The 14,144-nt window shown below is 34.9% G+C and overlaps 1 protein-coding gene across 1 annotated transcript; it reads right to left on the bottom strand.

The window, feature by feature from the left end:
* Nucleotides 1-7,232: 7,232 nt before the first annotated feature.
* LOC126845881 (histone H3.v1-like) lies at nucleotides 7,233-11,951 on the bottom strand. Its single transcript, XM_050584870.1, has 2 exons — nucleotides 11,862-11,951; nucleotides 7,233-10,856 (listed from the first exon to the last, which is right to left on the bottom strand). Exon 2 carries the CDS (start codon nucleotides 10,853-10,855, stop codon nucleotides 10,301-10,303), a length of 555 nt encoding a protein of 184 aa, XP_050440827.1. The 5' UTR covers nucleotide 10,856; nucleotides 11,862-11,951; the 3' UTR covers nucleotides 7,233-10,300.
* Nucleotides 11,952-14,144: the final 2,193 nt, after the last annotated feature.

Raw genomic sequence — 14,144 nt, 5'->3', positions numbered from 1 at the left:
TTTTAACCAGTTAAATAATAATTTCATCGCCGAAGCGCCGAATTGAGGCAAGGCGTGTTGTCGAAAAATATGATTACACTCACACGTCACTTTTATGCGCATTTCTTGTTGTGGGTCACGTACGCACGCCATTGAAGCTTTTAATATGGAAATCAGTTTAAAAAAAAAAATACAATCCTAAACAGGATCTGTCGGATTTTCAATGGGGGTAAAAACTGAAACGCTTTGCCGAAAAAATATAATAATAAAAAGAAATAACGCCTAACGCGCGATAATGTGACAACTGGCAAACATATATGTGGCGCCATCCTTCTTCCCATTTGGAATTCATTGAACGTTTACGGCTTATACGAGACTTTAAAAACCTAATGTGTATTAATCCGAAATAAACAAAATGTAACTCTCGTTTACAACCTCAATATGAACGGGAGCACTATTATGCTATTTCAATAAAACAGTCCGCCGCGTATGAACAACATTCAAATAATACACAAATAAACTTGTTTGTTTACATTTTTAGTTGAAAAAATTCACTCATCTGAAAAGGTTAATGATTAATAACAAGATAGTTGCCGTTTGGCACTGATGCCGACTGTCGTCAGTCGGTTCCGAATCATTATGATTGAGTAATATTAGTTTAAGGTAAATTGTTAATATTTTAAAATTAAGTAAGTGTCCACAAAAAAAACAACTCCTAAACGTCCCGTTTCCACTCAAAACTGAGCTTAAGCTCTTATCAACTTATCGCACAGCTATCAACTGACAACCGCTCAGAGGCCTCAAAAGGAGATGGTGCCGTGATTTAAAACGCTAATTTGTATTTATATTCATTGAGGTGCCTCTAATGTGGGTTCTCCTCCTCGTGCTATTAATCTTGTACATATTTGATTGTAAATAGTTTTAAAAAAAAACTTATTGTAAAAAATGTTTACAGATTGTATGTGTTTAATAAAAGCAAATAATAGTAAAAAAAAAATGTCATGTTAATTGTTTCCATTTATGGTACACATCCGAACTCAAAAAACTTATGTTGAGTACTATTTAAGCATTTTAAGATGAAAGTTCTCAGATAAAAAGACGATGAATAATATACAACTAAAAATCATTATACATTATTATCATTTACAAAATGTCTGGTTTATTACAATATTAATTTAGAATTACTAATGCATATTTTAAAGTTTACAAAAGTACTCTTCATGTTCATCCATCTATAAGTACATATTATAATTTATTGCTCGAAGGAAAAGAAAATTGTCAAAAGAAGTCTTACGTAATTAACGCCTATAGAGAAGTTGTTAAACTTCATTTGCGCACCGATGCATATTATAGTAAGTACAAAAGTACTTTGTATAACATAAAAAGACCGTTCCAAAATATAGTTGTCGACGGTGACGTCAGACAGTAATGTGTATTGTTGGAATAAAATTGTATTAAATTAATAAAACCATATTCTAATAAAACAAATTTTTAATTTATTCGGTTCATTTGATTTATCCTGTATTTTATCTTTTAAAATAATAGTTAAATTTGTTTTTTATTCTAGAGTTATTAAATAACTGGTTGTTCAACTAACAAATAAAATTTGTATTCGGATAGTTTTTTATTTAAATATTATATATTATTATAAATTTATACTCAGTGGCTAGTGGATTAGGTTAACCTTTAAAAAATAGAAACCGTTCAGGTTTAATTGTGTTTTGCTATAATCATCATGCAAAACAAATATAATAACAAAATTACTCGTATTCTTTTGATTTATCCATTGACAGTATCCGTTTAACCCGTGGTTAAAATATACAGGTTATTGCATATCGTCTATAATTAATTATAATACATTTATCTATTCATTATTTAATTATCTTTGTCTACTTAACCAAATCTTCACCATCGGTTTCTTTCATTTCTTTATCGGTTAACTAATCCTTTCATTATCTGTTCGTTTTTTTTATTGTTTCCCTGGACCTGTTTTATATTTAGTTATAAGTAATCACCAAGCATACACTACTTTTATTATATTAGACTATTTGAAGTGATTAAAATCAATCAAATATAAGTTATTTTTAAACAAATTTGAACAGGAGAGTAAAATTTAAATTGTATTTTGCAAGTGTTCTTGCGAGTGATGTTCATTTCTCTTTCAAAAATTGTAAAACAAATACAGATATAAATAGCATTCATTAACAAATATTGTATAATCAAAAACTTGTTTTTGAAAAAAAAATGTCACTTGTACCCACTTTTTAGTTCTCATCACTTCATTTACTATCGAGCTATGTAAACTTAGCTAATGAATAACTCATTAGTTGATTTAAGTAAAATTATCATTATGATATAGTTCTAAGTATACTAAAGATTTTCATTACGTACTTTTAAAACTTAAGGAGAAACATTTTGTTTGATTTGAAGAATGTTAATGTTATGGTATTAATTCAAAATTAATTTTTTCATTATTATTTATAGATAATTGGGATATTGCAGAAAGTTCATCGAGCGAGAGTGAATCGAGCCCGAGCGACGAACCAGTAGGCCCTGGTCATTTGAGTCAAAATTAATAATTTATTCAATATAACTATTTTTAATTTTAATATTTATTATCTATAAATGATACAACAGTCCCATACCATTATAGTCACAAATTATTTATTATCGATAAATTGCTTTAAATATTTAAATTCATTTATAAATTAAATTGATTAAAAATAACATTATAATATAAAAAAAAAGTCCATATTGTAGTATAAGATTTAAAGATCTCAAATATTCAGAAACATAAAAATGTACAAAGTAAAATAGTTAATTTTGTTGTGGAACTATGTATTAAAACACAATTTAATGATTCATTTGTAATAAATATATAAATACAACATGTAAGTTCTAAAGCTAATTAAGAAAATCTTGATAAAAAGTGCAGACTAAATATTGGTTCTACCATCTCAAGCAGTGTCTAAATATCTCATAGAATCCAATTTAGTATAGTATTCCAATATGGAGTAGATAAAGAAAATGTGAGGTGTTTTATAATAATATGTACAAGTTTAAAACACATAAATGAACTTTATATAAACTGTTCCTATTTATTATTTACTTAGCTATTTTTACATGTAAAGCATTAGAAGGGACCGGTGCAATAACCAGCTAACTCAATTTTTAGTAATTATTCACGACGATCATAAGGAAATTCTTAATTTCATTTACTACTATTGGCAGAGGAAAAATGTGTTTTGTAAATAATGGTCCGATTTTACTGCTTTTTCACCAAAATGTAGATAATTTATCTATAATATAATTAGCATAAATTTAATGTTAAACTGTGTTCATATTTTTTTTTAATAGAATTTATAAGATTTGGTGTAATAGATAATGTACTAATATTTTGTATATTTCTAAATTATGGTTGACAATCACTGAAACAATTGTAATGTTAAAATAGCCTTCATTATAATAAATTATTTAAAACTTGATTTTTAAGTTGGTACTATTTATAGTTTACGTATTAAGGTACTATATCAGCTGTTTATAAAACTGCTGTACATTAATAGTGATGGGCATAATCAAATGATTAGTATTTGAGAGAATCTCTCGAAAAATTACTCGAAACTAAAATCGTCTATTATTAAAATAATAGACTATTTTTACTGATTTTGAGTATGTTCGATTACATTAATTCCATTTATAAGTTATAACCAAATTGCCGACCTCATGTAGTTGGGAGTGTAAGGCGAAGATAAAGAAGTTATAACCAAATCAAATAGGTATAAGTAAAGAAATATGCACCTACTTATAGTAAGAAATAATTTAATATATTTTTTTTATTTGTCGGTATAATACCTATTATTAATTGAATCGTAATTTAGAAGTAATAATACTTAATTATTAGTGGGTGTCTTAAATAAAATGACAAAGATGTTTTATTTTTTTTAATCGTTCAATAATTATTATTATCTTCAATTTAATTATGTACCGTAATCCATGTTAACTGACATTTTTTCGAAAATGCATAAACAAAAGTGTCAAAGAATATTATAGAGCATCCATAGAATATTATAGACCGATTTTTTTCCACTTATAAGTTATTTCATTTATTGAATATAAAAAAGTTCTATAGATTTTGTGTAATATTTAGTTACAAAAGTAGCATTCCTGAACAACTTCAAAAATGTCAGTTAACACCTTTATCCACTGACCCCTTCAATTACGAAATTAGTAATAATGTTTATCAATTGACAGACACGACAACCGACGATTCGAAACACTTCGAGTTCGCTGTTCGAGAGAAAATTCTATTATTTTACATACAATTGAAATTATTCAATTATTTTTATCATAATCGAAATATCTCGATTGTTTTCATAATCGAGATATCTCGATTATGCCCATCACTATACATAGCGTTGCAATACAATGTATTATGCAGTAGTCAGTAATGTATTAAGTGATTAATGCAGGGATAGTTGGTAACTAAGAAAAATATACCGACAGCCGGTAATATTTATATTTTTATAGTTCAGAAATTGTTTTATAATTTTTGTTGACTGAGTATACTAGTAATATATAATAATGAATTACACATTTGACGAGAAACTTCTTTATATTGAGTGTTTAGAGAACAATAGAAAATACAACTTCGCTAATCCTTTATTAGGTATGCAGAAGTTATTTTATGTAGGTAGATTAGGTAAAACGGAATGGCACAGATTTATATTATAGGTTCAAATATCATAATGTATTGTATTTTGTAATTTAGAAAATATTATTATGTCTTGCCTATCCTGTGTACAACGATGGAAATGAAGGGAACAGGGAAAAAACGGTAGTTGTCACATTATGAAAATGTTTTCAAATAGTTTTTTTCAATTTATGCCAATAATTTTTTTTTTATGTCAATAGATTGTTTAAATAAATACTTTTATTATTAGAGTAGCATTTAATGTGATTTTTTTTGTTTTAATGTAAGAGGTAGAGGAATTCACGAACTTTGTTTTTGCTATACTCTAAAACTTTCATAATGTGACAACTACCGTTTTTCCTCTCTGCCCTTCAAATAATTTTTATCACTATCTACCTTTTTCTAGGCCTTCAAAATAGAAAAACACCGGGAGTTTTCCCGGTGCGCCCCATGATAAATTAGCGATTTCAACCAAATGTTGAAATCGTGATAGACAAAAAGGGTAATTGTTGTGAAAATAAAATATACGCCGGCTTTAAGTATCACGGTTGATCTTTATTATTTACACAAAAGGTTGAAGACAAGGTATATTCATAAAAATGTCCGTGTATCCATCTACAATGGAAGTGTCCGGTTGGGCGGCGAGCGCGGCCTGTCGGACGAGTAGTGAAAGCGGGTGCGGGTGTAATTAGTACTCGGCCACCACCGAGTCGCGATGCGACCGCTTCAACGTCATAGCAAGTGGCATGCACAAAGTGCATGGACAGGTGTTCCTTGGCCTAGAGCGGTCTCAAGAAGAAGTGACCTGTCAGAAACTTGCGTCAGTTGCGACCGAGGAAGTCTTCTCTCTCGGCTCGTAGGCGATTCCAGAGGGCCGGCAGGAGCAGATCCATCGCCGATGCTTGCCTTCATCTCGAGCCTGAAACTGTCTGACGCCAAACGGTACTGCTGTAAAAGCTAAAAATCTCCGCAGAAGATGATTAAACACAATTAGTTAACGTCATAGCAAATGCCATGCACTAAGTGCATGGGACAGGTGTTCCTTGGCCTATAGCGGTCTCAAGAAGAAGTGACCTGTCAGAAACTTGCGTCAGTTGCGACCGAGGAAGTCTTCTCTCTCGTCTCGTAGGCGATTCCAGAGGGCCGGCAGGAGCAGATCCATCGCCGATGCTTGCCTTCATCTCGAGCCTGAAACTGTCTGACGCCAAACGGTACTGCTGTAAAAGCTAAAAATCTCCGCAGAAGATGATTAAACACAATTGGTTAACGTCATAGCAAATGCCATGCACTAAGTGCATGGGACAGGTGTTCCTTGGCTTCAGTGGTTCACCCCGAAGGGATCCCCTACGACTGCGGCCCGCCTAGTAGCACTGGGGGGCAGATTCTCGAATGTTTGTCGCTTTCGACGAAGATTTTGTCGCCATATTATACCAAAATCTTGTCAAATTCGATGTACATTCGAGAATCGGCGCCTTAGGTGCTAATTGCGGGCCGCAGAAGGTGTGTCTCAAGAAGAAGTGACCTGTCAGAAGGCCACTTTACGTCGGGCTCGACGCCGCTTTAGTCGCCTTTTACGACAGGCGCGGGAACCTTGGAAGTATTCTTACTCCCCTGTCCACAGGGATAAAATGAGGGCACGAGAAAGTGAGGGCGTTAAGCAGAGGTTGGACCGCTCTTGGAGACCAGGTGTAGCAGCGTTCAGGTTCAGCGGAGTAGCACTGGGGAGCAAATTTGGTCGCCATTTTAAACCGATGGCGAGAAAATTTTGTCAAATTCGATAAATATTCGAGAATCGGCGCCCTGGATAATCTACGGTGGATCACGAGTGGTGTTTGACCGGAGAAAAGTAGGTAGCGCACGCAGAACACACAGGGAGGCGAATCTTGAATAAACGTCACTTTCGGCAAAATTTGGTCACCATTTTAAACCGATGGCGAGAAAATTTTGTCGAATTCGATAAATATTCGAGAATTGGCGCCCTGGATAATCTACGGTGGATCACGAGTGGTGTTTGACCGGAGAAAAGTAGGTAGCGCACGCAGAACACACAGGGAGGCGAATCTTGAATAAACGTCACTTTCGGCAAAATTTGGTCACCATTTTAAACCGATGGCGAGAAAATATTGTCAAATTCGATAAATATTCGAGAATTGGCGCCCTGGATAATCTACGGTGGATCACGAGTGGTGTTTGACCGGAGAAAAGTAGGTAGCGCACGCAGAACACACAGGGAGGCGAATCTTGAATAAACGTCACTTTCGGCAAAATTTGGTCACCATTTTAAACCGATGGCGAGAAAATGTTGTCAAATTCGATAAATATTCGAGAATTGGCGCCCTGGATAATCTACGGTGGATCACGAGTGGTGTTTGACCGGAGAAAAGTAGGTAGCGCACGCAGAACACACAGGGAGGCGAATCTTGAATAAACGTCACTTTCGGCAAAATTTGGTCACCATTTTAAACCGATGGCGAGAAAATGTTTGTCGAAATTCGATAAATATGTCGAGAATCTGGCGGGGCCTCTAGAGAATACGATCTACCGGTGGATCACGAGTGCTGTTTGACCGGAGAAAAGTAGGTAGCGCACGCAGAACACACAGGGAGGCGAATCTTGAATAAACGTCACTTTCGGCAAAATTTGGTCACCATTTTAAACCGATGGCGAGAAAATGTTGTCAAATTCGATAAATATTCGAGAATTGGCGCCCTGAATAATCTACGGTGGATCACGAGTGGTGTTTGACCGGAGAAAAGTAGGTAGCGCACGCAGAACACACAGGGAGGCGAATCTTGAATAAACGTCACTTTCGGCAAAATTTGGTCACCATTTTAAACCGATGGCGAGAAAATGTTGTCAAATTCGATAAATATTCGAGAATTGGCGCCCTGGATAATCTACGGTGGATCACGAGTGGTGTTTGACCGGAGAAAAGTAGGTAGCGCACGCAGAACACACAGGGAGGCGAATCTTGAATAAACGTCACTTTCGGCAAAATTTGGTCACCATTTTAAACCGATGGCGAGAAAATGTTGTCAAATTCGATAAATATTCGAGAATTGGCGCCCTGGATAATCTACGGTGGATCACGAGTGGTGTTTGACCGGAGAAAAGTAGGTAGCGCACGCAGAACACACAGGGAGGCGAATCTTGAATAAACGTCACTTTCGGCAAAATTTGGTCACCATTTTAAACCGATGGCGAGAAAATGTTGTCAAATTCGATAAATATTCGAGAATTGGCGCCCTGGATAATCTACGGTGGATCACGAGTGGTGTTTGACCGGAGAAAAGTAGGTAGCGCACGCAGAACACACAGGGAGGCGAATCTTGAATAAACGTCACTTTCGGCAAAATTTGGTCACCATTTTAAACCGATGGCGAGAAAATGTTGTCAAATTCGATAAATATTCGAGAATTGGCGCCCTGGATAATCTACGGTGGATCACGAGTGGTGTTTGACCGGAGAAAAGTAGGTAGCGCACGCAGAACACACAGGGAGGCGAATCTTGAATAAACGTCACTTTCGGCAAAATTTGGTCACCATTTTAAACCGATGGCGAGAAAATGTTGTCAAATTCGATAAATATTCGAGAATTGGCGCCCTGGATAATCTACGGTGGATCACGAGTGGTGTTTGACCGGAGAAAAGTAGGTAGCGCACGCAGAACACACAGGGAGGCGAATCTTGAATAAACGTCACTTTCGGCAAAATTTGGTCACCATTTTAAACCGATGGCGAGAAAATGTTGTCAAATTCGATAAATATTCGAGAATTGGCGCCCTGGATAATCTACGGTGGATCACGAGTGGTGTTTGACCGGAGAAAAGTAGGTAGCGCACGCAGAACACACAGGGAGGCGAATCTTGAATAAACGTCACTTTCGGCAAAATTTGGTCACCATTTTAAACCGATGGCGAGAAAATGTTGTCAAATTCGATAAATATTCGAGAATTGGCGCCCTGGATAATCTACGGTGGATCACGAGTGGTGTTTGACCGGAGAAAAGTAGGTAGCGCACGCAGAACACACAGGGAGGCGAATCTTGAATAAACGTCACTTTCGGCAAAATTTGGTCACCATTTTAAACCGATGGCGAGAAAATGTTGTCGAATTCGATAAATATTCGAGAATCGGCGCCCTGGATAATCTACGGTGGATCACGAGTGCTGTTTGACCGGAGAAAAGTAGGTAGCGCACGCAGAACACACAGGGAGGCGAATCTTGAATAAACGTCACTTTCGGCAAAATTTGGTCACCATTTTAAACCGATGGCGAGAAAATGTTGTCAAATTCGATAAATATTCGAGAATTGGCGCCCTGAATAATCTACGGTGGATCACGAGTGGTGTTTGACCGGAGAAAAGTAGGTAGCGCACGCAGAACACACAGGGAGGCGAATCTTGAATAAACGTCACTTTCGGCAAAATTTGGTCACCATTTTAAACCGATGGCGAGAAAATGTTGTCAAATTCGATAAATATTCGAGAATTGGCGCCCTGGATAATCTACGGTGGATCACGAGTGGTGTTTGACCGGAGAAAAGTAGGTAGCGCACGCAGAACACACAGGGAGGCGAATCTTGAATAAACGTCACTTTCGGCAAAATTTGGTCACCATTTTAAACCGATGGCGAGAAAATGTTGTCAAATTCGATAAATATTCGAGAATTGGCGCCCTGGATAATCTACGGTGGATCACGAGTGGTGTTTGACCGGAGAAAAGTAGGTAGCGCACGCAGAACACACAGGGAGGCGAATCTTGAATAAACGTCACTTTCGGCAAAATTTGGTCACCATTTTAAACCGATGGCGAGAAAATGTTGTCAAATTCGATAAATATTCGAGAATTGGCGCCCTGGATAATCTACGGTGGATCACGAGTGGTGTTTGACCGGAGAAAAGTAGGTAGCGCACGCAGAACACACAGGGAGGCGAATCTTGAATAAACGTCACTTTCGGCAAAATTTGGTCACCATTTTAAACCGATGGCGAGAAAATGTTGTCAAATTCGATAAATATTCGAGAATTGGCGCCCTGGATAATCTACGGTGGATCACGAGTGGTGTTTGACCGGAGAAAAGTAGGTAGCGCACGCAGAACACACAGGGAGGCGAATCTTGAATAAACGTCACTTTCGGCAAAATTTGGTCACCATTTTAAACCGATGGCGAGAAAATGTTGTCAAATTCGATAAATATTCGAGAATTGGCGCCCTGGATAATCTACGGTGGATCACGAGTGGTGTTTGACCGGAGAAAAGTAGGTAGCGCACGCAGAACACACAGGGAGGCGAATCTTGAATAAACGTCACTTTCGGCAAAATTTGGTCGCCATTTTAAAACGATGACTTGACACAATCAAGTTTGATTTAGATTCTGATAGGAACAGAAGAGACAGGTCAGTTTCAAGAGAGAGATATGATAGCAGAAACAGGTCATTTTCGAGAGGCAGAGATAGTAGAAGGGATAGGGCATTCTCAAAAGACAGAGATTATAAATGATCTAGTGATAAAAATTACAATAGGGAGAACAGTTACGATAGAGGTTATAAAAATCAAAGGTATAGCAGGGAAAAAAAGGAACAAAAGTAATTAGAGATACATACCAACAGTCCGACGGCGTACCAAAAGTTACCTGGCACCTTCGAGTACATCGTTGTACACGTTGCCGCCGAACGGCGTCGGAGTTCGTTTTAAAATTCTTTTCTTTTTGTCCACCATTTTGTCGAACTTCCGCAATTCGTCCGGTCTCATGCGGTGAAGAATAGGCTTAAATATTATCCTTGCCGTATCTGTGAGTTCGTTTTCTGGGAATGCCAAAACTGCAGACAGTAGGTCGATGAACTTGGAATATTGACCAGGTTCGCGGACCTGCTGGGCTACTTCCAGGCAGGTCCCTAACAACTCCCTCTGTTGGCTCAACATTTCCGTCTTGGTCTCTTCTTTCCACACCTGTTCCTTCTGTCGCTTCTCCTCCTGCTGCTCCTCTTCTTGCCGCACCTCCTTCTGTCGCTCCTCTTCCTGTCGCACCTTCTCCTGTCGCTCCTCTTCCTGCCGCTCCTCTTCCTGCCACACCTCCTCATCCTGCCAGTCCTCCTCATCGTCTCCTTTTGCATAACACTTGTACGAGTAGTACGCCAGTACAACTAAGCCAACAGGGGCAACAACCCACAAAGGGTTAAACATCCTGTAACAATAATTAACAATAATTGTTATAACAAGTAACAATAACTGTTGTCCAGCGTTGACTAGCGACCAAAGTGGTTTGTAGAATAGTATAGTTTAATACAAATCAAAATTACATTCAAATTATAAAATATTATAACAAAATTTTTCAAAATTAAGACAATTATTACGAATATTTTTGAAAATATGTGGCACATCATTTACAGAAAATATTTGTTTATAACGTACATAAATATAAGGTTTTTCAGATGTCATACCTAACATCTTATACGCTGACTGATTGTTTGTCCCTTGATCAGACACAACCGCACATACATTTAGTGTAAAGATTGGTTTAGCACTTGGTTTCACTGGTGATAGCTTCTATAGTTCTATCACCAGTGAAGACCACCGGCAAACGGTAATGGAATTTATAAATAAGTTTTTTCACCGCGATGAAACACTGAATGCACTTAAATTGATGGATGACGTTAGAGCAATAGTGAAATTGGATGCTATCAATATTTCGGTATTGGACAATGGTAAACATTACTTCAATAACTCACATTTAATGTTATACACATTACTATTAAGCATGAACATGTTTCCTGTTTTAATAAATTTCGATCATGTCAATTAATTTACCGGTTAATTTGTATAAGCTTCGTGGTATTATTTCTAATTTAAATTATTTTGTCTATGAGTAAAAACCATTTTAGTTAATATAACATACATTTTTTGTTGCATCACACAGGCTGAACCAGTGATCCGATAAGTAATCTGAAAACAGATTTGAATTCGTCATGAAGTTTACTTATTAAGGGTCAGGGTACTTTTTTGATATCTTATTCCTACTATGTATAAAACACGTTTGAACATTATTTCAAATTTGGAAAGGGTTAAAGTTAAAAGAGTACCCTGACCAATCATAAGTAAACTCAAATGGTGAATTCAAATCTGTTTTTAGATTGCTTATCGGATCACTGGTTCGGTCTGTGCAATGGAATAATACAATGGTACGACTTACGTTTCTGTTGACTGTAAGTATTCAATCTACGTACAATATACAATTGCTATCTGCCGTTTTTCCTGAAATAATAAAGCGTGTTTCAACTAATACCATTATCAAAGCAAGACTATAATAATTGGTACGACATACCTCCACGTTTTGAGTCCTGTTTTTCAGAAATAAAACTCAGTAGACAAAAAACTTAGAATAACATACATGTATATTATTATAATAATAATACCTACTTACTATAGTAACCTTATGACGTCAAATAATTATATATTGACAAATAATGGCTAATAAATTTATAAATCTCACGTCCCTGGTACGTTGTAGATGGACGGCTGAGACCAGCCCCTCCTTCCTTAATGCATGTCTATTAAATATATTTAGTATAAAACTTTTAAATTTATTATTTAATTTTTTATTTTATAAAATTAAATTGCCTACAAAATACATAATAAAAAAACATTTCATACGATCGTCCATTTTTTACTAATAGATCGCTAAAAAGATATATTATAGAAATTGTTAAACTGGGAACAGTATAAAATAAATCATCTTCATGTTGGTAGAAATCACTTTCAAATGACGTTACACATCAAATCACCAAAAGATTCCACCAAAAATGGCAAAATATATGGAAAGACACTCCACCCAGTAATAAACTAAGAGAAATTAAAACAATAACCAAAAAAAGGCTTTCAAACGTATCACTGACGAGAAGACAGGACATAATACTTACAAGAACGCGAATTAGACACAGCCACCTTACCCACGCACACCTACTCAAGCACGAACCTCAGCCAATATGTTCTACCTGCAATAAACCAATCTCCATGAAACACATCATTATAGAATGCAACAACTACAACAACGAACGCCACATACTCAACCAGCCAAACAACATTCAAAACGCACTAAAAGAAAACAACGAAGAAAACATTCTAAAATTCATTAAATTAATTAACTTATGTAATAAACTGTAAAATTCAATATTGTACTAAAAAATGTAAATGTAAATGTAAACTAAAGGCTAATGACCTAGTAGTCGAAGCCATATTTAAATAAAAAAATAAAAAAAATCATCTTCTTTGATATAAAATATAATTACCGTAAAAAAATTAGATCCTGGTCAACCTTATTGACTTATTATTAAGACTGATTTGTATTGATATTGTCTTTGATTAATTAATTTTTTATTTATAAAAAATATATTAAACACGTTCTACTCGTTTATCAAATATATTTAAATAACCGTAGAAAACCAGTTTATCCGAATAAATGAAAAAAGTTATGTTAAATTTTTTCTCGTATAATAATGCATTTTTGGAAAAATGTGTACAAACATTCTTTGTAGACAATTTAATGATCTAACATAACGATCTGCTTTTTAGATGTTTTAGACCAAAGAGCCAGACAGACTTAGGACAGTCCGATTTTAATTCTGGTAAGGTACACGATTTCTGTTTTATGTAAAAAAAAATTGGGTTTTAAAATTGAAAAAAATTGAAAATTTAATTTATTTATTTATTTACAAGAAATTGAAATGTTTAAATGAAAATCGGCTTCCTGCATAACACATAGTTGAGAACTCGAATCTCTTCAAAAAAAATTTAATTGGACTGCATCATATTATGTAGTTGAAATTTTGTCTGGCTTTTTCGTCTAAAATAAAGCCAACATGGCTTTTACTCATAGAAAAAATTATTTGTATTAATTATAATACCTTGAAGCTTATACAAATTAACAGGTAAATTAATTGACATGGTCGAAATTTATTAAAATCTCTCTTTTTTTTTTTTTAATATTGTCTATACAAAGCTCCTTAAAAACATAAAATCCCCTTAAACAATTATTGTTTTTCAAATTTTTAATTAGCTAAAAGATTAAAAAACAAATTCATGATTTTATAAAGTTTATATAAAATGTATAACAATTTTACACATTTTTTAAATACCGTAAGATAGGGTACATTTTTTATATTTTAGTGCAAGACTTTTGTTGAGTTAGTTGTTTCTTATAAAATAAATAACACGTAAGTGCATTTTAAGAACACTAACCGGTACTACATTGTGATTTCGGATTATTCGTTTTATTGTACTTAATATAATTAGTAATAAATGATGTTTGAAATAAATAAGTATAAGCTATTAATGTTTCTATCAGCAAATTATCATACATTCAATGATCTAAAAATATACATCAATTATATTGTCGTACTAACAACAATCAAATAGAAAAATTATCACTTTATTATTTTAGCAGAGCAAACAATTATGAAATAGAAGTTAACTGCGA

Source organism: Adelges cooleyi, unplaced genomic scaffold, assembly GCF_023614345.1.
Source record: "Adelges cooleyi isolate 19-005CV unplaced genomic scaffold, UGA_ACOO_1.1 ACOO_flye_CR_arks_rails_tigmint_CR_PRNA_8, whole genome shotgun sequence".
In the NCBI taxonomy this organism is placed as follows: Eukaryota; Metazoa; Arthropoda; class Insecta; order Hemiptera; family Adelgidae; genus Adelges; species Adelges cooleyi.
The sequence above is the reverse complement of the archived record's forward strand: the minus strand, read 5'-3'. Positions and strand labels throughout refer to the sequence as shown.

Bases quoted from the DNA above. Each gene is read 5' to 3' on its own strand.
- LOC126845881 (XM_050584870.1), bottom strand. From the start codon at position 10,855: ATGTTTAACCCTTTGTGGGTTGTTGCCCCTGTTGGCTTAGTTGTACTG.